Source organism: Lipotes vexillifer, unplaced genomic scaffold (assembly GCF_000442215.2).
Source record: "Lipotes vexillifer unplaced genomic scaffold, Lipotes_vexillifer_v1.1 scaffold370, whole genome shotgun sequence".
Lineage (NCBI taxonomy): Eukaryota > Metazoa > Chordata > Mammalia > Artiodactyla > Lipotidae > Lipotes > Lipotes vexillifer.
This window is the reverse complement of record NW_006772699.1, coordinates 2,517,087-2,541,334: the sequence shown is the minus strand read 5'-3', so window position 1 is coordinate 2,541,334 and position 24,248 is coordinate 2,517,087. Positions and strand designations below refer to the sequence as shown.

The window sequence follows — 24,248 nt, the reverse complement described above, 5'->3', positions numbered from 1 at the left end:
TAAGAAAGAGTGTAGGTGACCCAGCAGTCCCACTCATCAGTGTTTACCCAAGACAATGAGGGCACACATCCACCATGTGCCACGTTCAGGAGGGCCAGGTACTTTACTCACAAGAGCCAGAACTTGGAGCAACCCAGTTGTCCATCTTCAGAAGAGTGGATAATTATAGGGTGGCATTTTCACATTATAGAACACACACTCCAGAGCAATAAAAAAAAAGCGCAAACTACATCAACGTGGAAGGACGAACATAACTCTTGTGAGCATTGTGCAGGGTAAGATAAGTCAGACACAGAAATGTTTATTCATTATCACTCTCTTTTTATGAAATTCAAGAACAGGCAAAAACCCCATCCATAATGATGGCAGTCAGCTTAGTGGTTATCCCCGAATAGGTTACTGACGGAGAAGGGGTAAGAGGGAACCCACTGCAATGGTAAAAATGTTCTGTACCTTGACCTAGGTGGTGGGTACACAGTTGTGTACATGTGTAAAAATACACTGAAATGTACTCTTAAGATACGTGCTCCGTACATATGTTACTATATGTAGAGTATACATCAATAATAATTTTTTTCTAAAAAAAAGAAAAAAAGAATGCAAAAGGGAGACCACAGAATGCCCTTTCAGATGACTTTTCCAGGCTGCCAAAGGTGACAGGCCTTATAAAAGGATGTCTGGGGAATCTCCCTGCCATTGTTGAACCAGGTGGGTGGGTCAACAGTGCACAGTTAAAGCACTGATCTGGAAATTTGACCATTGCTTCTCCATGTATGGGCAATTGACTAAAATTCGATACCCCTCCCTCCTAAGAGATGGGTCAATATTTCCTATAGTCGAAACACAGAGCTACTACATAAAGATGTTCAATCTCAGAGTTTCTAGCTGTACCAGGTTCCCAAGGGAAACAAGATCACCAGGACCTCTGGGAAACACTTGTCCCAATTCATAGTGCTGGAGAGACAGTTGCTTTCGTTAGATCTGCGCTTCAGACACTATATTCTCCACCACCGTGTGGACACAACAATACGTCTGACATTTGCATCGTTTTCTGCTTGTTTCACCTAAAACGTGAGCGCTGATGTCTTTCCTTTTCTCATGTTTAATACATAACATTCTCGAAGCAGCAGAAACCAAGAATACCTTTTATTTCTAACAGCAACATGTAGATAATACTAAGAGATCATACTACCATAGCAACTTACAACAACAAAAATAAATAATAGTTACTATTTGTTGAACTTTGTGCATTTTCATAAGCGTTAGTTCAATTATTGTGCATCATGTGTAAGAGACTTGTGGAGTAATTTTTAAATATTTATCATCTTGAATGCTCACAACCCTGCAAAATATGTTATATTGATAATACTATCACATAAAGTTGGCAAGCAGCTGAACTGAGATCTACACCAAAGTTGATCTATTTCCAGAGACTGAGCACAACCGCACTTTTCTCCTGCTCAAGATTCAGCATCACTGAACCGTATCATCCCCCAGATTTACCAATAGAGGCTTCTAATGCCGACCTGGCACACTGTAACCCATTGTCAGAGGCAAAGTTGTCCTATATCTCCCTCAGCACTTCATCTCTCCCCTGACACCACCCGTGATTTACGGCTCTGTCACTGCTGGATGCATAGAGGCAGAATGAGCCCCCACTGACCTTTACTACTTCCTCTCCATCGACAATCTTCAGCTTTTCTAAATTCTCCTGGAGCAGCTGTGGCTTCATCCGCCACTTCAGCAGACCCAGCAAACCCACTGAAATAGAGCCCAGACAAGCAGAATTACTATCACTGGCCTAAACCATCTGTATCAGGACCTCCCCTGGCCTGCCCACACACACACACACACACACACACACACACACACTCTCTCTCTCTCTCACACTCACACACACATATACACACTCACACGCACACTCACACACACTCACACTCACACACACACACACACACACACAGAGCTGTCAATGTTTCCGATACCATTCTGGGTGAGCTTTGTGGAGCACACCAGTGTAGAAATGGAGAATACATCCCGGGAGCTGACAGAGAGCCCCCCAACACTGCTGGAGCTTCGACTCAAGGTAGCCCCCTTGTTTTCCACGTGGTGTCGGTAAGAAGGAAGAGTCAGGTAAGCACTGGCATCCTCCATCTTCTTGCTGTCCCCCTGGAAACAACACCTTGGTTACTTCCCCAAGCCAAGGGAATGCACCCAATGCTACACAGGGTTTGCAGTGGCCAGATTACCCACTGTGGGTAGAGAGGATCAGAAACAATGAGGGACATCAAAAGAGGAGCCGTGAACATCAGCTGGTAAGGTAGGGCTGTTTCTCCACAAAATGGGCGAGAACCCAAGGTTACGTTAATGGGAAAGGGGTTGATCAACCACCTGAAGGCTCTGTGGACTTCATTAATGGCACAGAGGGAACTGAAGATTCCCAAACGGGATATTTTAATTCATTCTAAGTTTTATAAGATCTTAACACAAACAAGCCCACCAGCAGGATAAGGAATCAGCTCAAAGAAGAAGTTAACAGCAAAGGCACTACAGCTTCTGAAGGTGATGGGATTTAGACCCTCTTCTACCATTCACATGCCTGTGTCATTTTGGACACATTCCTTGGTCTCTCTGTGTCTCGTTCTTCTCACGATTAAACTGAGAATTAACCATATTACCTACTTCTAGAAACCTGGAGCAGACAAGATGGCATAATGCATATAGAACACTTAGTAAAATGGCAGACACATAAGTCCCTTGGCATGCAGAAACGAATGACTAGAGGTAGGCATTACAGCAGTCAACATTTACTGAGCCCTTACTCTGCACTAGATGCTGCACTAAGTGCTTTGTATGCCTTAGTTCATGTCACTTAAGCCTCACAACAGTTGTTACTGTTGTGTATACTGTTATCATCCCCAGTTTACAGATGAGGAAACTGAGGCTTAAGGAGGGTGACTAAATTGAAAACTGACTGCAACTGGGACTCTGCCCCCAACGAGTTCACAATCTTTTAAACCAAGAACTACCTTGACGCGTCAAAAATGAGAAAACAGAGCCTGTACAGAAGGAAAAGGGGTGTTCTGGAAAAGCCGAAGAGACTCAGAGAAGAGTACCCTGTTGTGAAGCTTTGATGAGGCTGTGTGTGCCATGCAGACCACAGGCAAGAGGGCAACTCCAACCTCCAATGCTGAGAAAGCCAAGGGCAAGGGTTTGATCCCTGTGCTGACCACTTAGGCTTTGCCCTGTTTCACAGCCATACCCTTTGCCTCCAGCCAGGGGCTAGCTAGAGACGCGCCACTGTCACAGGAGTGGTTGTGGGAAAGCACGCATGTAAGATCAGGAAAATACCTCCCCACTTCTAGAGAACAGTGCAAGTCTCGTGACGTAAAAATAACAGCAGCTGCCATCTATACTCTTTTACATGGTCCTTTTGCGTGGGTCATCTTATGGTCATAAACATGGCCATCACCACTTAAGGAAAAGGAAACTGAGACTCAGCAAGACACGTGGGATGACTCCAATTTAGTCAATAGCAGGATCGGGACCCTAAATTGTGATATTTTTTCCATTAGCTACAGTGAGGAATCTCTCAAATATTACTTGCTGGTCTTCTGTACATCCTCCAGGTGTCTTAACAGAGTCAAAGCCCACTCTGTATGTAACAATAACCTTCCATTTACTGAGAATTCCATGTACCCATCAATGTCATGTTTACATGCACTGACTCATATAAGCCTCACAGTTACTCACTGAGAGCTCACAGATGAGGACACGGAGGCCCAGAGAAGTTAAGACTTTGTACAAAAGGCCTCACAGCTGGGAAGCCCCTATGTGTGTGACTCTGGGGTCCCTGCTCTTAATTACCAAGCCATCCTGCCATCTCCCCCTCACCTCCTGCATGCTCCCCACTGCAGAGTTAATCCCAGCTCATGGTACCTTTAGGACAACCAAGTCATGGCATCCGTCCTGCAGAGTGGTCCCATCTTCCTTCATCAACTTCACATAGGACATGGCAAAGTTCTTTTCTCCTTTATCCTTAGCTGAAAATAGCATTGTTGAGGTCAGGAAAAAAAATGATACTTGGGCCACCCAAGGATCCCACCCCTCTCCCCTTAGGGGTTTTGCAGAGATGCCATTTGGTTGGGCACTCACATTCCAGGGATGACCGATGTCGAAACATGAATCGCAGGTGGATCCTCTGCATGTCTTCAATAGGGACGGCCACCTCAATAGGCAGAGACCAGAGCTCAGGAGACAATGAGTTAAAGAGCCCTCCCCACTCCACCCCGCCCCCCCCGCAAAAGGCAGCCTGACCATTTAACTTAGAGTGCCGCGTGCTGATTTATTACCAAGCCATCAAGCCTGATGAACTGTAAATACATTACATAAGAACTGGCTATGAAGAGAAAATAAAGTACCAAATGTAATCCATTTGGCAAATTGCATTCCCAGCCAATGAAAAGAGATCTGTAAATTATAGTGAGGAAAAATGAATCTCCCCAAATTGATATAAAAGTCACATAACTTTAGCGCAGGATTTAATGCACTGCAGACTGCACAGTGCACATTTTCCTTACACACTCCAGGAGTTTGGGCAGTTGCAGCAGGGCTTAGAAAATTAACAGTGCCCGTTAGGGGGCTTGCTGGGGGACTGTCATTTACGTAAATTAATAAAAATGCTTGAATCCAATCATAATCGGGAAAATCCTAGGCCTCGTTCCCATCTTTGGTTTTTCCTCCAAGGACACTGACTGGGCCAACACAATCACCCCTTGGTCACCCAGTTTCACTATCCAGTGAGTGGTCTGCTGTACCCTTGACTGAGGTGCTTTTGGCCTGTCTCTGGACTACCCCACCTCCCAAAGCCCCACAGCCATCCCTGTATTATACAATTCAGGCCCAGACAGAGAAGCTTAGCTACCTGTGAGAAAACCACTCAGATTTTCTGTGGATACTTTCTGCTCCAGAAAATGAAATTTGAGCCCAAAGAGGTCCACCACTTGTTTGTGTGTCTCAGAGCACAAGAACTGACAGTCACATGGGCAGCTGTTGTCCAATTCATTCTTTCACTGCATATTCAATCAATACTATAAGCTACAATCATGTGAAGCACGGGCCATGCTGACGTAAGGCAGCGTCCCACTCAAAGAGCTCATGGCCCACACAGGGCAACACATAATTATCACCATGTGATGAGGGCTAGCAGAGATATAAGTGGGGTACAAGAGAGCACAGAGAAGAGAAAACAACCTGGTCCAACAGCTCTCTGACCCCAAAGTTGGGTAGGTCATCACTTTTAAGAGAGTGAGTACAGGGAGACCCACTGAGGAAAACAGGAATATAGGTGACAACGCAAGAACCACTGAGGTTTGAAGAGCCACCTCTGAAAAGGAAGTCTTATGAATATCTTCAGTTTGGGTTCAGCGCACAGAGTGAGTAAAGACTGCTATTAATTACAAGGCAGAGACATTTGAAGCTGTGATCAAGCTTCACTGTCCACTAAATTAATTCCAAACTCCACTTCCAATGCATGATATTCCCTTCTGCTTCAGTGTGACAATTTGGTAATGCAAATATTTGTGGTTAATGCCACTTCCATCTGAGGTACCCTCCCAACAGCATATCTACCAGGCATTAAATAGCTTTTTATAGCCTCACATTTGCTCCCAAGCTCTGTCACTCCTCACTCCTGAGCAGAACGACACAACTTGATGGCTTGAGCACAGTCCACAAGATCATCTGACAATGCCATGGTGGCTACAGCTGCTGGGCGGGTGAAGGGCGATCAAGAGAACCGGGCGGTCGCCCACTGGGCCACTATTTCCACTGCCTGACATACCACCAGAGACATGCTAGGCTACTGTTTCAGATCTTAGGGAGTCTTAGAGTCCCCCAACTATTATCATCATCATCATCATCATTATCATTACCTTGACTGTTTCCATCCACCGTGGCTGTTTGACTTGATAGTACACGACGGACCGATATTCATTCATAGGTTTGTCCCCAGCTCCCACGCAAATTGCATTCTGACCCAAGAAAAATGAAAACAGAGAAAACACTATAGAATTGTCATTTTCTATGCTTGGGCAATTTTGGTGCCGAGGCCAAGGCTGGCCACAGGGCCTGGGATAACCCTGCCTTCTTTAAGCCTTCTGCCAGGTGCCCTTCTACATTACGGATTTATACATGAATGTGCTGGGGCCTGGGAGCGACAGCTGCTTAACTATAGAAATTCTATTACTTGCATTCTGGAAACCACTGAAGCGCAGTAGGAGATGACGTGGCTGCCCTATTGTCAATGGTAACCAGCCTTGGAGCGGCTGCACGCTGCCAGTCATTAATTCTATTTGTTTCCTACATCTGAATTGCACAAAGTTACCAAACAGGCTCAGATCAGCCAAGCAGCAGCCCGTTCTGATGGATTTCTGATGCTAACACACCCAGGTGCTGGCGGGAGCTGGGCAAGGGGAGGGAGCTTGGGTTTCAGACAGACACATGGGCAGAGGGGGCTAAACGAGCCCACAGTTAGGGAGCATCTTCCAGGTACCAGGCCCACGCTAAGCACTGGGATACGGGCGTGAGTCAGAGAGTAAACCTGACACGAGGGCTCACAGTGTGGTGTAGGAATCATTATATGCGCAGACAAATCACTAGGCAATGTGAAGTGATGACAGATATACGTATCCAGTTGTCCCTTGGTATCCACAGGGGCTTGGTTCCAGGGCCCTCCCTTCCCCACCACTGATTAAAAAAAAAAAAAAAAACACAGATGCTCACATCCCTTATATAAAACAGTGTCAGCAGTGCAGTACAGTTGAACTTCTGCATCTGCAGATGCAGAACCCCCCCACTGATTAAAAAAAAAAAAAAAAATCCACAGATGCTCACATCCCTTATATAAAACAGTGTCAGCAGTGCAGTACAGTTGAACTTCTGCATCTGCAGATGCAGAACCTGCAGGTACAGAGGGCTGACTATATAATAAATACTATGGAGCACAGAGAAAGGACACTTCAGTGTCCCCTGAAGACTCAGGGAATATTTCTTGGAGGTGATGACAGTTGAAGTTCTTGAAGAAAGGTTCCAAGTTGGCTTTGAGCAGAAACACAGGAAGGACGCTCTGAGAGAGAGTGAGCACAGAGCAAGCATACCTACATAGGATATTTATTCTTAAAAAATCACCCTCAGAGTAACAAGGAATTACCTTGCAATACAGTATGCCAACCCCTAATTCTATCTCTGTGTTCATTCCAGTTGTTTGGCCCCAAAACAAGATCTAAGGTAGGGTCACTCAGAAGGGGCCTATGTTCAGTTTTTATACCAGAACAAGAGATTTCAACCTCAAGTCTTCAGAGATCTAGGGACATGAGGATTGGTTTTGCAGCCCCAAGCCCCCAAACTACAAAACTGTGTGCCTCTGGGCACTTTTATGGTGAGAGAATCCATGACTCTCACTAGATTCCATCAGATTCTCCAGTGGATTCCCCACCAGGCTGAAGGACCAAAGCTGGCCACTCTGGGCCCCTGGGAAAGCAAGCTAAGCTGTGGGAAGGATAATTCTGTCCCTCTGTACTTCTGAGCTATAGGGAAAGAATGAGTTCAGTTTCAATACTGACTGATGCTACATATGGCCAGATCAAACCCATTTGAAAATAAGGCTACAGCATCCTTTCAAAACGTATCTCTGAAAAAACAAGGACAACCAGGGAACTGCAAAGGAGGGAAGACATACAACTCTCTTAATTTTCAATGGTATGGAGCCTTTCAGAACTTCTTGCTTCCAAAGTTGTCCTAACCATTTAGAGAGTGCTTTGTGTCCAGCATTGTGCTAAGCCCTTTACACGAACTGCCTCACTTAATTCAATCCTCACAACCACCTCTGACGATTACCGTCATCATCCCCATTTCAAAACTGAGTAAACTGAGACCTTGAGAGGTTACGTCACTTGCCCCAAAAGGTACCAACGCCAGGACTATGTCTCAGACCCTCTCTTTGCCCGGTGTTCCCTCTGTAACAACCTAGATGCCTTCCAGCCTCCTAAGATTTATATCTAGTGACAATGATGGGCTTAGCATTTCTGTAGCTCAGCTGAATCCCACAAAACTATCCCGATGATGAAAATTTTTGATTGCCTAAAGCTGGAGAAAACAGTCTCAGTATTATTCTGAGAAAGACCTAAGACAGCTCCCTCCCTCTCAACACTTCAGAGATAAAACCGAATGTCACTGGGTGTGTAGAAAGAGCATTGTGACCAGGGACGGGGCCGGTTTTTGGGAAAATATAGATTTGTGCTTGTCTCCAGTGAACCTATTCAATAATTTTCCCCATTGCCCACCCCCATGGCTCCCTGTTAACAACGAGAGCCCCTAATTGGCTTCAGGTCAGTAGAAGGAAGCCTGGAAACTTTAATGCCGACTTAGCCTTGGTGGACACACTTCAGCAGGAGGAAAAATCAGGCTCCAAACACAGGTCTTGTTTACCTCGTAGGAATCATCTGAGGAATAAATGACACCAGGGGTGTGAACGCATTTCGAGAGCCAGGAAGTGCTTTAGGCTGACAAGGTCGGTCTTTTCATGGGAAGATGCCAGTTGGTGTCCACGAGGCAGTAACCAAGCCTGCGACGGCTCTACCTTTCTGGTAACAGTGAACTTCAGTGAACACCTGTTATGTCAATTACCTCAGTTGGCATTCACCAGAGTAAGGTGCCACTGCTGGTCTCAGTTTCAGACAGAGTCTCCTAGGCGTAGAGAGATTATGTAATTTGCTCCAGGTCATCCTGCTAATCCGGGCTGAGCTGGGCTTTCGGCCTGGATGCCTGGCCCCAGAGGTCATGTCTTAACCACTACACAGCACTGCCCCCCAGGCCCTACCTCCAGCCCTGTAGACTGACTGGTCTCAGAAGAGCAGAGGTTTCTCAGCCCGGCACCTGAGCATTTTTACTTCTTGAACTTGCTTTGGGTATCCCCGCTGGATTGTCCGTTTGACCCCCTCAGATCCTTTCCAGGGCTTCAACCCGCAGTTGGTCTGCTTTTCCTAAATGTTACCTCCTTCCTGTTGCTGAGTATTTACTACATACCAGGTGCCTTACACCTACCATTCTGTATAAACAGCAACCCCACAAGGAAGAGATTATTATTCCTCTTTTATAGACATGTAAACTTGGCCCAAGATCATACAGCTAATAGGAGGGGAGGGTGGGATCTGACTGCTGTCAGTTTGATCTCAGAGCCCAGCCTATTAGCTTCTCTGCTATGGGTCCTCCCGAGCAAGGTCGTTGAGACCCCAAAGTGAGCCAAGGACAAGTCTAACCTACTCTATCCTCCGACCCCACTCTTCCTAAGAGCGGGAGGACAAATCGATACCCCTAAAGGGGACTGTTCCCACCAACAACAAACAGGAACGTTTAAGTGTGCTGCCTGACACTTAATCAGGCAGTAATATTTATTTCTGCAAGTAGAGAAAGAAAAGCCTCCCACAGGCTTTCTTAGCAATTTTCAATAGTCAACTGAACTCCCCCATAACTTCCCTCATAGATGAAACTGCAAATTATCACTGTACCCCACAGTTACCTCTCCATTTCTGCCCCCAAATTCCTGCCTATATATTCATCTTTGATAAGTGCGTCTGTTCAGCCTGGTTGGGTGTGACACGAAAGGATGGCAGAGTCGGAAGTACAAATGGTTCAGAAACGAGATAAGAGGTCTGCTTTCCCATTAAATGTTCCTTCTAATTTGACCTTCGGCAACATCGAAGGCAAGCACATCAGTGTTTTAAAAAATGAGGCTGAGGTTAAAAAGTTCTCCAACAGGTAGCTGGATAAAAATGACTTCAAAGCATGGTCTATACATTTGTGAAACCCAATTTCCCTTTCAGATAAAAACCCTCTGCTCTTCCTTTGTGTTTCTTTGAGCAAAGTGTTTCTTACTTATTTTATTTTTCAGAAAAGTTTCAAAAGCCAACAAAAAGAGGATTAAGTTAAATCCTTGGATTTTGCTCAACTAGATATTAATTAATGGGACCAGTGTTTCCGAACAAAAAGGAAATTGCGATGATTTCTTTAAATTTAAAAAATAATTATGAATCTTCCCAGAATTTGATGGGAGTGGTTATTAGCCTCATTTTTTAAATGAGAAATAAATTGGAGGATTTTTTTTTAATGTACAGGCATTAGAGTGAAGTGTTTGATAAGAGGGACTGGAACCTGAAATCAAACCCCATCTCTGCCATATACTAACTTTATGACCCTGGGAAAGTTGTTTCACTTGACAAAGGTTTAGTTTCCCCCTTTGTAAACATGGGGAAGATAACAGTAATGCATCATACTTGTCACAGTGCCTGGCATGTAGCAATGCCTCTGTGAATGCTAGTTATTCGTAGGTAGAGGGTAGCAAAATCTGCCTGAGCTCCAGGCCCCCAGGCTAAAGCAGCAGATCTATCAGTATTCACACCCCTACCCTCCGGTGCTATCTGATCACCTACTGCGGCCTAAGAGGAATATCTGCCCACGCTGAAACTTCTGCTGAGAGCTGATTTTATTTTCAGCTAAGTACTCTGAAAGGAGAAATTGAGAAGCAAAACCCTCCCACACACTGGACACAACTGCTGACAACCTTAAAGGAAATATAAGTAAATAAATGTAAACACACATGACAAATATTGTACAGGACATATGCTGTATAAATATAGCAATATGCTTTGCATTCTTGAATTCACTCTGCTGGCCCTCTGGAGACCAATTTACGGATAAACCTTTCCACCAGAATGTCTGGCTGAGTGCTAGGGAGTTAGATTAAGTGTTGGGAATGTCTGTTTTGAGGACATCCTGAGTCTTCACACCAGCCCAAGGCTCTGTATTGATCCTTTTTCTTGCCATGGAATTTTGCCTGAATAAACCAGCTCAGGTTTCCATGAGAACAACATTTTAACTGTGAAAAGCTAACCTGTAAACTGAGGTGCCAAGCAAAACAAAGAAGAAGAGGTCATGAAAGGAAAGGGACAGACACTGAAAAGCCAACTGCTTTGGTGTAAAGAAAGAACAACACCAGGTCTTATTACGGGCTACTGTGCCAGCCAAGCTCTAAAGGTGTAGATCCCCTTACTCAACACCACCCTGCAGGCCCCTGGCATTTAGAGAGCAGGATCGGGAACGGGAAAAGAAAATCTTTATGAACAGAGGCACTCTAGGGGAGCCCTGTCACCCAGAGCAACAGCAGGGTCCCTTACAGGAAGCGTTTTGCCATCCTCCGCGCACACACACATGATCACTTCCACATTCCTCTGAGTGGTCTTGTTGTACTTGTCAAAGTCACCTTGTAAGAGAGTGATGTAGATGTCATTCCTGACGTCCCCTGCAGCACAGGGAGAGAGACAACAGTTGGAGTCTGTGTAGCAGGAGAGGCACTGACTAGAGGGCGCGGGGAGCTGGGGAGCTGGTGGAAGTGCCACACCTTGTCTGTTAATGAAGTTAAAATCAGAACGATTTGGAAAAGCATTTTTACTTCATCAGGGAGGCTGGAGCAGTAGGTAACAAGAGGATGGAGGAACAGTAGGAAATCAGTTGCAAAAAGGGAGGTAGGATGGTCACCACTGGCCATATTTTTTTCTCCATTAAAAATCATTTAATTTTCATCCTCTAGTGACACCTTCTGGGAAGGCAGAGGCAAACTCCAATTGGATTGATCTTGGTGCATGAATAACCACCACAGACGGTTCTCTCCGCAGATCTCTTACTGTGCAGAAGCAGACAGAATGACTTTCTGTGTCCGAGGAACACAGATGGGGTGAGGGATGAGGTGTGGAGGGTCTTCAGGAATGGGGGGCGTGAGAGCTGAAAACCCTACAGGGGAATGCACAAGGGACTGATGTCTCAGTGAAGCAGGCATAGATAAATTACACCACCAGTGGACCATCATGCAACTGTGGAAAGAAGAGGTAAGTCAGCGAGAGTGGTTATGGACACAAGTCCTAGACTCAAGTTTAAGGCAAAGAGGGAAGTTTCAAAAGAGTGTTATCATGCAGTCCCATTTACTTTCTTTCATTACATACACGTTTGGAAAATACGTATCGTGGTTAATTCTGGAGACAAAGATTTGAGAGAGCTTTTAAGGTTTCACTTTAAACCTTTTCATGCCATTTGGACATTTTACAATGAGCGTGGACTCTTTTGGTAATAAAAAAAATAGCTTAGCAATTTAAGAGAACGTCAGTATTCACCCCAGAAGGAGTGAAATTATTCCACGTGTAGTAAAGTGGAAAGGATGTCCATGATAAATTATTAAGTGAGAAGTGAGCTGCAGAACGCTATAAGTATAATAAGTATACTAAGTATACTTATAAGTATAATAAGTAATGGTATATAAAGTATATGAAGTGTGATTCCCATTTGTGGGGGGGGTGGGTGCATGTGTGTGTATTTATGTGTTTGTGTTTATTATGTGAATGCAAAGAAGATTTTTAGATATACAACAACTGCTTTCAGTGGTCGCCTTCAGAGAGAGAACTAGAGAAAAGCAGTAGAAGAGAAGCAGTTGACTCTTTAAAAAGAAAATGGATCACACTAGCTAGACCACCCCCAGCCCCGCCCAGGGGGAAGGAGAACCTGGCATGATGATCTCCGGGAAGCCCAGCTTCCTGGCCACCACGGTGGTCCTGTCCACCAGGTGTGGGTAGTCCTTGCGGATCTGAATGATGTCACCCACAAGCATCTTCATGGTCACCCAGAGGCCTGGAAGGGAACACTCATGGTGAAGAGTCAACTTCCAGGTGTTCCCTCAGCCTCACCCTCCCATCATCTTTCCCCTTGGTCTCTCTCTGGAGGAGACCATGGAAGCACAGACAAGTGGCCACAGATGCAGTGACCCAGCCCCGGGGGAGGATGCAAGGCAGGATGCAGAGGGGCTCTGGAGCAAGACACCTCCAACTTAAATCCCACAGGTTACTTCTGGCAGGGTCAGCTTCTGTCAAATCATTGCACCCCTCTAAACCCAGACTTTGTAAAGTGGGTTTGACGCCATCTATCTCACAGGACCGTGGGAAGGACGAAATTGAACAAGCAAACATTTTACAGTGCCTGACACATAGGAGATAGGCTATACCAATTCCCTTCTTCCTTCAGGCACTAGGACATGCCTCCTTCTGCCTCCCATTTAGAGATGTCCAGCTCTGTAGATCACACTCCCCCATTCCTCACAATGGTCTGTCTGGAAGGAAGGCTATGTTTCCCAGGGTTTAGGAGTTTCATCTGTTTGCCACAGAATCAAGGGCTCTCAAGCTGAAGCCAGGCCCAGCCCACTTGGCCTGCTGGCACTCTACCTTGCCCTCCGCTGTCTCCCTTGGAGGCTGTGACTTTGCCCAGCAGGCTGTGCAGGAAGTCATTCTCAGCTGTCACCCTAGAAAGGAAAAGAGAGCACAAAATACTTGCGTGGTACCCTCGTGGGGTCCCTACCTTGTGGTTCCAGGGGCTCCAGAAAGCTGCCCAACCCCTCCATACACCTTAGGTGAAAAGTGAGCCTGCCCATGTCAGCTCAGAGAGTGCACCTGCCATCAAGAAGCACATCTCTCTTTTCACAAAGCAACATGGCTCTGAAATTTGGGGAATACCAATGCTACAAGTAGAGGCCATTTTTATTCCTAGGAAGACTCTTAAAAAGGAAGGATTCCCAAGCCCTCAAAATGAGTATCTGCTCAGCAAAGTGGAAAAGGCTTTAGCTGCTCATGCTAAGTCCTAATCCCATGACTTAGGGTCACTGACCTCATTATCTGTAACAAAACACCATCCTCCTTAGACAAACAAGGACAAAGTTCTCAAACTGGGGGCCCTGCTTTCTCAAACTTGTTTCAGATCAAGGAAAAGGATATTCACCCTCCTCACTACCCTCCTCTAAAGTCATGGATATTTCTACCCGCAAGAATTAGGTTCTGATTTCCTGTTATATGCTCCTGATACGCTGCTGCTTCACAGCTTCATGGTCCCTGTCATACTTAATCTTTTGTTCATTTAATTCTGCATCTAAACATAAGCTTCAGGAAGACAGGGCCACGTCGACCTTGTTCCCCACCTCATCCCCCCACGCCTGGCACGATGCCCGGCCCTCTGCCAGCCTTCAGTCAAAGCCCGTTGAATAAATAACATCTGATGAACGAATAGGTGAGAAGCTGGTTGGTTTTTCTTTTTCACCCTAAATTCACAGTTTATCTAAGGGTTCAATCTTGGCGGTGTACATTCAGTAGGTTGGGACAAATATAATAATAACATATGTCCATCCCTCCCACACTCCTGATAGCTACTCATCTCTTTGTTGTCTCCATAGTTTTGCCTTTTCCAGAATGTCATATAGTTGAAATCATACAGTATGTAGCCTTCTCAGATTGGCTTCTTTCACTTGTAATACACATTTAAGGTTTCTCCATGTCTTTTCGTGGCTTAATAGCTCATTTCTTCTTAGTTCTGAAGGGTATTCCACTGTCTTGAATGTACCACAGTTTATTTACCCATTCACCTACTGAAGGACATCTTGGGTGCTTCCAAGTTTGGACAACTATGGATAAAGCTGCTATAAACATCTGTGTGCAGGCTTTTGTGTGGACATATTTTCAACTTCTTTGAGTAAATACCAAGAAGCATGATTGTTGGATCATATGGTAAGAGTATGTTTAATTTTAGAAGAAACCAACACACTGTCTTCCAAAGTGGCTGTACCATTTTGCATCCCCACCAGCCATGGATAAGAATATCTGTTGCTCCACATCCTCACCAGTATTTTGGTGTCGTTAGTGGTCTGGATTTTGTCCACTCTGATGGGTATGTAGTAGTTATCTCATTGTTGTTTTAATTTGCATTTCCCCAATGACATTTGATGCGGAACATCTTCTCACGCGCTTATTCGCCATTTGTATATCTACTTTGGTAAGGTGTCTGTTAAGGTCTTTGGCCCATTTTTAAATTGGGTTATTTTCTTATGGTTGATCTTTAATAGCTCTTTGTATAAGCTGCTTGGTTTTGAATGCCTCAGCACTGAGACCATCATTCTCAACCTGCCCTCCTCCTGGGAGGTCCTACCTGGGCTATCATCAACTCAGGGAATCAGTTCACCCTGCTGTTGTGTGGCCCTCAATCAGAAAGGATGTGGTTTCAGAGAATGGAAAGAAATGGGAAATCGCTCACGGGTGAAAAGGGATGAAGTGCTGCTTTTCTTCATCACTCTCTGCTTTCCCCTTGATGATGTCTGTTATATCCATAACTAGAAAGAAAAGAGAAATGAATTAATGGTTTAAGCCCTCTTGCTCCCAGGAAAGGGTAACCATGGGATGAGCTTGTAGGGCAGGAGGCTGGGACAGGAAAGCCTAAAAAGGCAAGCAAGCCAGCATGAGACAATATACAGACAGCAAAGATTCGTCACAGGCAACAACTGGCAAACACCTCTGGGCAAACCGGGCTGGGAGGTCAACAGTCAGGGAAGCATCCAAGAACCCAGGGCTTGGCAGAGGCCAAAAGGAAAGAGTCAGAGCCATGCTTATGGAATTAAGCTTATGGAATTAATTAGGTTTGGACCTGACACGTTTGTATTGGATGTTTACTGTGCTGACAAAACCCAAGCGCGGTGACTCCCTGTGGAATCTGAAGACTTATCCACCCTCTTTTCGTAAACGTGCTCATACGCACAGACACGTTATCTGTGGATCCTTGAACCCTGCATTTCCAGGGGGATCCTAGCTCCTCTGAAACTTCTTCTTAAATCAGCCACTGAAGGTCCATAAAAAACCAAGGTAAAGAACTCCTGCACTAGAGCAGGGATTATAGAAATGGGGGCAGGGGGAGGAGCGCTGAGACATGCTAGCCCAATAGAGCCAAAACCCTAGTAGCATGAAATTCCTCAAACACTCCAGGCTCCAGTCAGGGAGCCATTAAAACTGCTTGGGTAATAATCAACTAGTGATTGCATCTAGCTCAAGAGAGGAGTTAGGGAACTGAGAGTAGGAGGGGAAACTGTTATTTGAACCTGACCGGCATCCATTCTCTCTGATGAACAGAACCCCCCCTTGCCCATTCTCAGTGAGAGTGATTTGGGTAGAACCATCTCCCTCTGGCTCCAGAGTTTTTCATACTGTAAATTCATTTGAGTTCCTGGATCCAGCTATGCCTGAAGCAATCTATTCCTAAACCTTTCAGTTACACCAGATTGCTGTCACCTGAAACCAAAAGAGAGAGCCAGCTACACTTGGACACAAAGACACACTTTGCAGTAAGGCTGAAGGACCCTCACTGCCTTAAAAGGGACATTGTGATGCCCAAAGTGTCCCTCATATAGAATCAGAGAATTTAGACCAAGTCATGGATCAACCAGGTCCAAGTCCCTCATTTTGCAGATAAGGAAACTAAGGCTCTGGGGAATATGCTTGTCCAAGATGGCCTAGCTAGCTAGCTAGCAATAATGCTAAGTTGAAACACCAGCTGGCTCAGTATAAGCTAACTTCTTCCGCTTTGCCACTTTGCAAGCAGTGCCAGGGGAGTCACTGGACAGCCAGCTGGTTTGTGATAACAGAAGATCGGGGTGTCCTGAAGTGAGAAACCTGGAACACTGGGTTTAGATATGGTATGCAAGGATTATAAATGGTACACAACTAAAATGTTATACTCTAATAAAAAGAAGTAGAACTCACATATCGAACCGCTATTTCCACAGGTATTAAAACTGTCTTTTAAGAAAAAAAAATGTACCTCAGTTTAAATAAAGAAGGTTCCTAAAGAGAAAATATATTGGGTAAATGATAGTGCAAGTGATAGTCAAATATAACAAAAGCTGTAAAAGTGGGACAAGAATGATGAAGTCTTGGAAACCCCCAAGAGAGTTAAGGCTTGGAGAGAAATGTGGAGGTGATGTTACTAACTCAAGCAGCCTCATTCGGTTACGCCAGCTCTCCACACGTCCACTTCCAGCTGGAATTTATATGTGTGGTGGGTGACTCATTCTGTGTAACTGCATTTCCTGTCCTGGATACTTTTTTAAACATGATTTTCCCCTCATAATTAGATCCCACCCATATTGTTCTTCCTTTCTCACTGTGCTGGGGAGTGAAGGTGCCGACTGCTCAGACTGCACTGTGGTCCCAGCGCTCTGCTCCAGACACGGGGATTCCATTATTCACCGTCTTCAGCATAAATGTAGACTTAGGTACCAATTATTTTGATTTAGTCACGAGAAATGTAGGTATTGGGGGTTGTCTGGCCTAAGTTTTTGAGGCGGGGAGGGCAAGGAGGAGAGCGAAAGAAAAGAAAAAATCTTCAAAATTCAGTCATATGAACTGTGCACTCCAGTAACAGTTAGTGCTGTGTGGTGTGTCATTACCTGCCACCCCAAAAGGCCGCCTCAGTCCCTGCGTGCATTTCTTTGTGTTCGTATCCTTAAGATCCATCTTCCCAACTCGGACTATTTGACAAATCAAGTAAATTTTATCCCTGTTGAGGTCTTTGTTTCCAAGATCCTGTAAGGCAGGAAACGAACAGTTACACATCATGTGTCTTAATGAACAAAAAGTAGAAAAGCAAACTCAGTAATAGTAAATTCTGGGGGTGGGGGGAGGTTGGTGCTTAGCACTTAGCATACATGGACCAATCACACAATTAGTCCTGGGAAAGGTGGAAAACAAAGCTATCACCCCCGTTTCACACATAAGAAAGGTGAGTTTTGGAAAGGAAACTGGGTGACAGGGCTCTGGTGTTCAATCCTGATTCTTCCACCTCAAACTGATGGGAAGAGAAGAATAGAGGTACAGTATCAGTTGTACAGGTAGCCGTCCCTATATACCAGCTGATGTATCCAAAAATAGCATTCGCGGCAAATGACTCCATCCACCTGGTCACTGCTCAGCACCTCTGAGGGAGAAGGCAAAAGGAGGAAGGAAAAATCCTAACAATCACCGTTTACTGAGCACCTAATGCATGTATATCACTCGGGGTTGAGTTACTGTGACACCAAACAACCCCAGTATCTCAGAGCTTCTAACACAACAGGGTTTATTTCCAGCTCAGGCCACCGGTCCAGTGCAGATGGGCGGGGGGCTCCACTCACACACTCTGGGACCCTGGCTGATGGAGGATCTGTCCTGTCACAACAGGTGCATTCACCGTCCCCAGAGCAGGGGAAGGTAACGGGGCAAATCACTCACGGGCTCTTAAAGCTCCCACCCAGAAGAGAGGCATATCACTTCCGCTTCCATTTCAGTGGCCAAAGCAAGGGCCGCGGCCACACGTAACTGCAAGGGGGACAGGGAATTACACTCAACTGTGCGCTCAGGAGGAGGAACGCTGAAACCGTGAACTACGCTGATGTCTCAAGCCCGGTGCTCAGTGTTGCACACGTCATCGTCTTATTTGATCCCTCACAACACTCCAAAGTCCCATCACTAGTACTATTACTGCAGCCCCATTTGACATATGGGGAAACTGAGACACAAAGAAGATAAGGGTCTTCCCCGAGGACATACCTCAGTCCTTGCAGACACTGCCTGGTCGCTCTGACCCCAAAGTCCATCCACCTAACCACCACAATACATTTCTTTCACCATCCAAAGGCACACGGGAGGGGAAACCACCTGGACTACCTCAGCATTCAAGTGCCCTGCTCAAATCTAAAAGCTTCAGTGTTCCTGGCACCCCCTTCCAGCTGAGATCAGCTGGAGAAGGGACGTCAAGGCATGTTGCTGGCACCAGAGCAGACATCCCTGGGCCTGGCCTCACTAGAGAACAGTCGCTTCTCTTCTGAGTTAATCCTCACGCAGGCATAGGTACTGGGAGCAGCCTGTCAGCTGACATCAGAGACAGGGCCTGGGTAAAGCAGCCATCCCCAGCCTCTCACTGTGGCTGGTGTGGGAAGAAGAGGGAGGGGTGTGCAGAGTCTCTGGGAACAAGACATGGCCTCAAAGTGGTCCACAGCTTCCTGCTTCGGGGTTTATGTGTCAACGTGGACAGGCTATGCTGCCTAGTTGCCTGATCAAACACTAGTCTAGATGTTGCTGTGAGGTATTTTGCAGGTCTCATTAGCATCTACAATCAGTTAACTTTAAGTAAAGGACACACCTTCCCTAATGTAGGTGGGCCTCGTCCAATCAGTTGAAGGTCTTAAGAACAGAACGCGAGGTTTCCCAGCGAAGAAGGAATTCTGCCTCAAGACTAGAGTATAGAAATCCTCCCTGAGTTTCCAGCCTGCCGTCCAGCCCTACAGATTTCAAGCCTGTCAGCCCCCACAATCACATGAGCCAAATCCTCACAACAAATCTACCTATTTACGTATCTTCCTGGTTGAACTTCCCTGGAGACTCTTCACTGATACAAGGGCTGTCCTTTCAAAGCTGGAGGAATGGACAGCTGCTTCTCCACTCTCCCAAGTAACCCCACTGGGCAGGGAGAGAGGGAAGGTAGGGGAGAGGCGGCTTTCTGACCAAGGAAGGCCCTCCACTCATTTGCATTTCCCGCCTTGCCCAGCAGGCAGCTGAGTTTGAGATTCCAATTATCTCACATCCAGATGGTGGGACAGCCTCTTCTCTGGCCTGCCTGCTTCCTTCCTCCAACCCACCCTGAAATCCCCCTAAAACTCATCTTTAGAGCCACGTTCATCATTTCATTTCTCTCCCTGCAACAATGTTAATAGCTCGCTATTTGCTACCCTGTCAGTGCTAGTTTTCCCCAGCTGACGTGAAATGTCCTAGACAAAATATATTTCCAGCTGTCCTATCCCACTGATTCCCCACTATTCACCACATGCAAGTACTCTATTTTTGTCACAAAGATTTCTTTATTGTTCCACAAACACACAATGTTCACTTTCAACTCTAGATCTTCCCTCCTAAGCCCCCCACCTGTACCTCCACCTCTAAAGTTTACCCCTTATTCCTCTATATATCCACATCCTTTCCATCCTTAACAGCTCAAGTCCTGCTTCCCTCACAATGACCTCCATCCCTAATTACTTCCCTCCTCCCATTAGGACTTTTTATACTTTTGAAATATCTATATTGGTATCTTTCAGAGGCATTCCAGAGACACAGAAGCCCTGCCACCCGACAGGTTCCTTCCTAAATGTTATGGGATGAATTATGTCTCCCCCAAACTCATATGCTGACCCCTTCATGTCTCAGAATGTGACTGTACTTGGAGACAGGGCATTTAAAGAGGTGATTAAGCTAAAATGAGGTCATTAGGGTAAGCTCTAATCCAGTATGACTCGTGTCCTGATAAGAAGAGGAGTTTAGGACACAGACACGCAGAAGGACAGTCACATGAACCCACAAGGAGAAGGTGGCCATCTGCAAGCCAAGGAGAGAGGCCTCAGAAGAAACCAAAACTGCCAACACCTTGATCTTGGACTTCCAGCTACCGGAACTGTGAGAAAATACATTTCTATTGTTTAAGCCACCCCGTCTATGGTACTTTGTAATGACAGCCCTAGCAAATTAATACACTAGATAACTATTTAAGATTCCTAGGTAAGTCCTTTTTCCACTCCTCTTCTCTGAAAAAATTTCACTTGCTCAAAAGAAGACACCAGATCTTTAAGAGCTTCCTCATCAGAGGCCCTGGTACTAGAGAAGCTTATTGCTATGAGAGCAAGTAAAAATGCTTGAACACGGGTCATTCTCTGGAGAGTGCATAAACAGGCAATCTCAGAACTAGGCTTCAGTCTGCGGTGTCTCCCAATCATTCTCACTTGGGCCTCACAAAACTCAGACGTTTGGGGAAGCTGAGACACGAAACTTAAAAGACGTGCTACCAGATTTAGTAATTCATTAGTGTTCCTTTTACTGTTCAGTCTTGTCCCCCATGTGTTAGCAGCAACCCCCAAACTGGGCAAAGTCTTAGGAAACCTCACGGTATATGCGCTTTCCTCTTGCAGGGCCACGGAAGGTGAATGCTCATAAAGCAGACAGAAGGGAAAATCCACCATCAGCCCAACCCACGTGCCAGCTCCTTGGGCTCTGCCTCCAAAGAGGAAACTAGGAAGAGCTGACATCCAGAGACAAGAGAAATGAGGCCAGCAAGGCATGTGCCTGCCAAGTCGTATCTCATATCTAAAACATCACCTCAATGCCCAACTGAAAGTAATTCCCAGTCAAACGCCATCACATCATCCTGTTTCAATTATCTGCATTGCATGGATTGCCTTCTGAGATCTCTCTTGGTTATTTATTCATTTAATTATTTTCTGAATTCCCCCCATCACACCCCGAGGGCAGGAGCCTATCAGCTTACTCACTGCTGTATCCCCAGATACAGCACAGAGCTTACACACAGTAGGTGCTCATTGGGTAGCTCTTGAGTCAATAAAAGAAGCTAGAGCACCATGACGTTCCTTGTCCTGAAATGAAGATTCCCATCATTTCAAGAGAAGGAAGTGTCAACCCATTAAGCCAGTCAACCAAGGCTCTCAAGTTCGTTTGCTGTGTCGTGTCAAGAAGAGGTGGTGGCACAGGCAGAATTCCACAAAGGCAGGATCACATTCTCATTATTACTGAGCGACACAAATTTACTGATGACCTTTCCTGCACGTTTACATCATGAATTGGTTCTCTGCAAAATGAACCACTGATTGATTCCCTGTCCCTCTCCCGCTTGTGAAACATCTGTCTCTTGGTTTAATCAGGAAGCCCCGTGGGACGCTCCTATTTATCAAGAAAATAAATAGGCTCCTCCTTCTAACTAATTATAGACAAACGGCACTGAGGCACATTTATATATGCCAAGAAAACTTTGTCTAAGCAATCAGGATCTATGATCTTATTCCATGCCCCTAGCCCATTTTTCAGGAAATAACAAACAAAATAAATCAGCTGCACTCCAATCTAATTGTAACATAACATAAGACATAGAACTTAATGGCCTGTAACTGGAAAATTATTGTGGAGCAAGGGAGGTTAATCCAGCATGTCGGTCGCTCTGCAATGCCCAAACCCCTCCCTCGCTCCTCCTCGGTCATCGCCCTCCGCTAACACAGGTGACACAGTGAAAAATCTCATAAATGCTCTTCTCCCCAGAGACGCTTGCAGAAAACACCAATATCCTCTGATATCTTAAGATCATACTCTGGACACCACTCGGTGAAAACAGAAGAGAGGGGTTTCTGCTGGAAATGATAACTCTTATCTCCTTCTTTCCACTGTTTCTCCTTTCTACAACTAAAAAGCCAGTTTACTCTCAGAAATGAGTCATCCAAATAGCAATTGATTTCAACATTTCTCTGTTATGTCTTGCCTGGTGAGTATTGGTATTTAGAAGGATGATCCCAGGGAATCGTAAGATCTTCAGTCATCTATGACTTAATTATGTTCAGAATGTCTAATTTACCAAGGCAGTCAACGTTCTAGGAAGGCCTTTTTTCATCCGATGTATTTTGGAAAGGTTTTTAGACGGTCTGAACCAAAGTCAGGAACTCAAGTTAACCATGAATCAACCAGAAAATCAGAGTAGCTGCTGTACCTAGTTCACCTAGACATTATTGCTGGAAGAGGTTTGTGTTTGTGTACACGGTGCTCCGCACTGTGTACACGTGAGTAAGAAAGGGAGCGAGGAAGAGAGAGCAAGGAGGAGATCCATCTTCCCAACAGCTTCCTTTTACAAAAAGCCCAGAACACAGCTCTGCACCAAGGCCATGCTCCCTCCTGACCACCTGACCAGCCCCATCTCCAAGATCATGTCCGTGAGTATGGGATGTGGTACAAGAAGACAGTGCACACCTACCGTGAAGACCACCTTCAGGTTGTTGAGCATCTCAATCTCCTTTGGGAAGCCCCTGCTGCCCCATCGCACCAGGTAGTTCTCACTGTGGGAAGAGGGGTGGCAACCCATTACTGCTAGGGGTCCCAATATTCATAAGGTAAAAATATTCACCAAGCCTCTGCTATGCGCCCAACACCAAGCTGGCAACTGGGGACATGGGAGTGTCTGAGACAGGCTCTCCCTGTCTGTCCCTCCCTCCAGGAGACCACAGTCCCGTCAGGGAGACAGATGTTAGACAAGCAGGGGTAAGGAATTACTAACACTTGGTATTCACAACCACTTTCCCTCCGCCACCTAGTAAGCAAATTCTAACCCAGCTAGCTAATATTTTTGAAGAGCAGCAGCATTCTCTGTAGAGGTGATAAAGAGTGGCAGAAGTGAGAGGGAAAGGATTTTTGTACGTTTTGCTGGGCATTAAGAATGTATTTGTCCTTCCCACCCTATTCCCCTTTCAAGATTGAGTAGAGATCTGCATTATTTTAAATTACCCATTAGATGTCGGACCGTTTCCTTGAAGGAATCTCACACTGTGATTGGACCATAGAGGGCCTTAGCCATTATCTGAGATACACTTACGTAATGACTTAAAGGCAGTCGTGGCAACTATTTATATGCAATCATGCTACAAAGAAAAAGTTCAGGATGTTGTGAGAATGTATTATCAGAAGAACCATGCCTAGCCTGGGTGGTTAGGGAGGTCTTTGCTGAGGATGTGACATGTAAATAAAGTTGGTCAGGAAAAAGAGAGAGGGAAAGGGAAATGTTTCAGGCAAAGCAAACATGCGTGCAAAGGCCCTGAGACAGGACGGAGCTTGATGCACCTAAAAGACAGATCCAAGGGGAAAATGGTAAGAGAAAAATTAGAAAGATGGGCCAGCCCATGTAGACTTTATAGGCCATTCAAGGATTTTGACTTGATCCTGATAGTAATGAGAACCCACTGACAGGTTTTATGAAGGGCAGTCACACAGTTCTGACATCTGATCATTTATCAATACACATCTTCTAGCAATCATACACACAACCCTGTGTGCTTCATACTAGTCAGTCTAGCTGCATCGACAAGATCAGGGAATCTAGCATTCTTTAACTTAGGAGAAGCTTGGTAGAGTTTGCTGAGCTGAGCCGTTCAGTTTTCCATGCCATCCAGGAGCATATAGTTGGTTCTAAATAAATGCCCGTTATCTTGAATCAGGATACAAACAAAATAAAACTCAAAAACCAAGTCAGCCCAAAAAAGGCATAATAAGAGAATTCAGCAAAGTTAAAGGGAATTGCCTTCTTTTTAGAGGTTTGTTCTCTCTGATGCCTTGTTCTTTTCTCTCCACTCACCCCTAGAAGACTATTAAGAGCAGTCTGAGCAAGGTTCAAGGGGGAAATAGAACTTACAACAAAAAGAAAAGTGTCCCAGATTAACCAATGGTTAAAATTTAATCAAGTTAAATGTACTTTTTTTTTTTTTTTTTTTTTTT

The 24,248-nt window shown here is 45.3% G+C and overlaps 1 protein-coding gene across 1 annotated transcript in view; it reads right to left on the bottom strand.

Annotated features, from left to right (window-relative positions):
* DOCK2 (dedicator of cytokinesis 2) overlaps nucleotides 1-24,248 on the bottom strand; it is a 424,501-nt gene that overhangs the window by 354,160 nt on the left and 46,093 nt on the right. The window contains exons 9-19 of the mRNA XM_007447828.1: nucleotides 22,738-22,819; nucleotides 17,354-17,489; nucleotides 15,172-15,247; nucleotides 13,320-13,396; nucleotides 12,607-12,732; nucleotides 11,232-11,356; nucleotides 5,934-6,032; nucleotides 4,156-4,228; nucleotides 3,940-4,043; nucleotides 1,986-2,169; nucleotides 1,664-1,761 (exon numbers count right to left, since the gene is read on the bottom strand). Of these exons, the coding sequence (XP_007447890.1) occupies nucleotides 1,664-1,761; nucleotides 1,986-2,169; nucleotides 3,940-4,043; nucleotides 4,156-4,228; nucleotides 5,934-6,032; nucleotides 11,232-11,356; nucleotides 12,607-12,732; nucleotides 13,320-13,396; nucleotides 15,172-15,247; nucleotides 17,354-17,489; nucleotides 22,738-22,819 (1,180 nt within the window). The remainder of the gene's footprint in view (nucleotides 1-1,663; nucleotides 1,762-1,985; nucleotides 2,170-3,939; nucleotides 4,044-4,155; nucleotides 4,229-5,933; nucleotides 6,033-11,231; nucleotides 11,357-12,606; nucleotides 12,733-13,319; nucleotides 13,397-15,171; nucleotides 15,248-17,353; nucleotides 17,490-22,737; nucleotides 22,820-24,248) is intronic.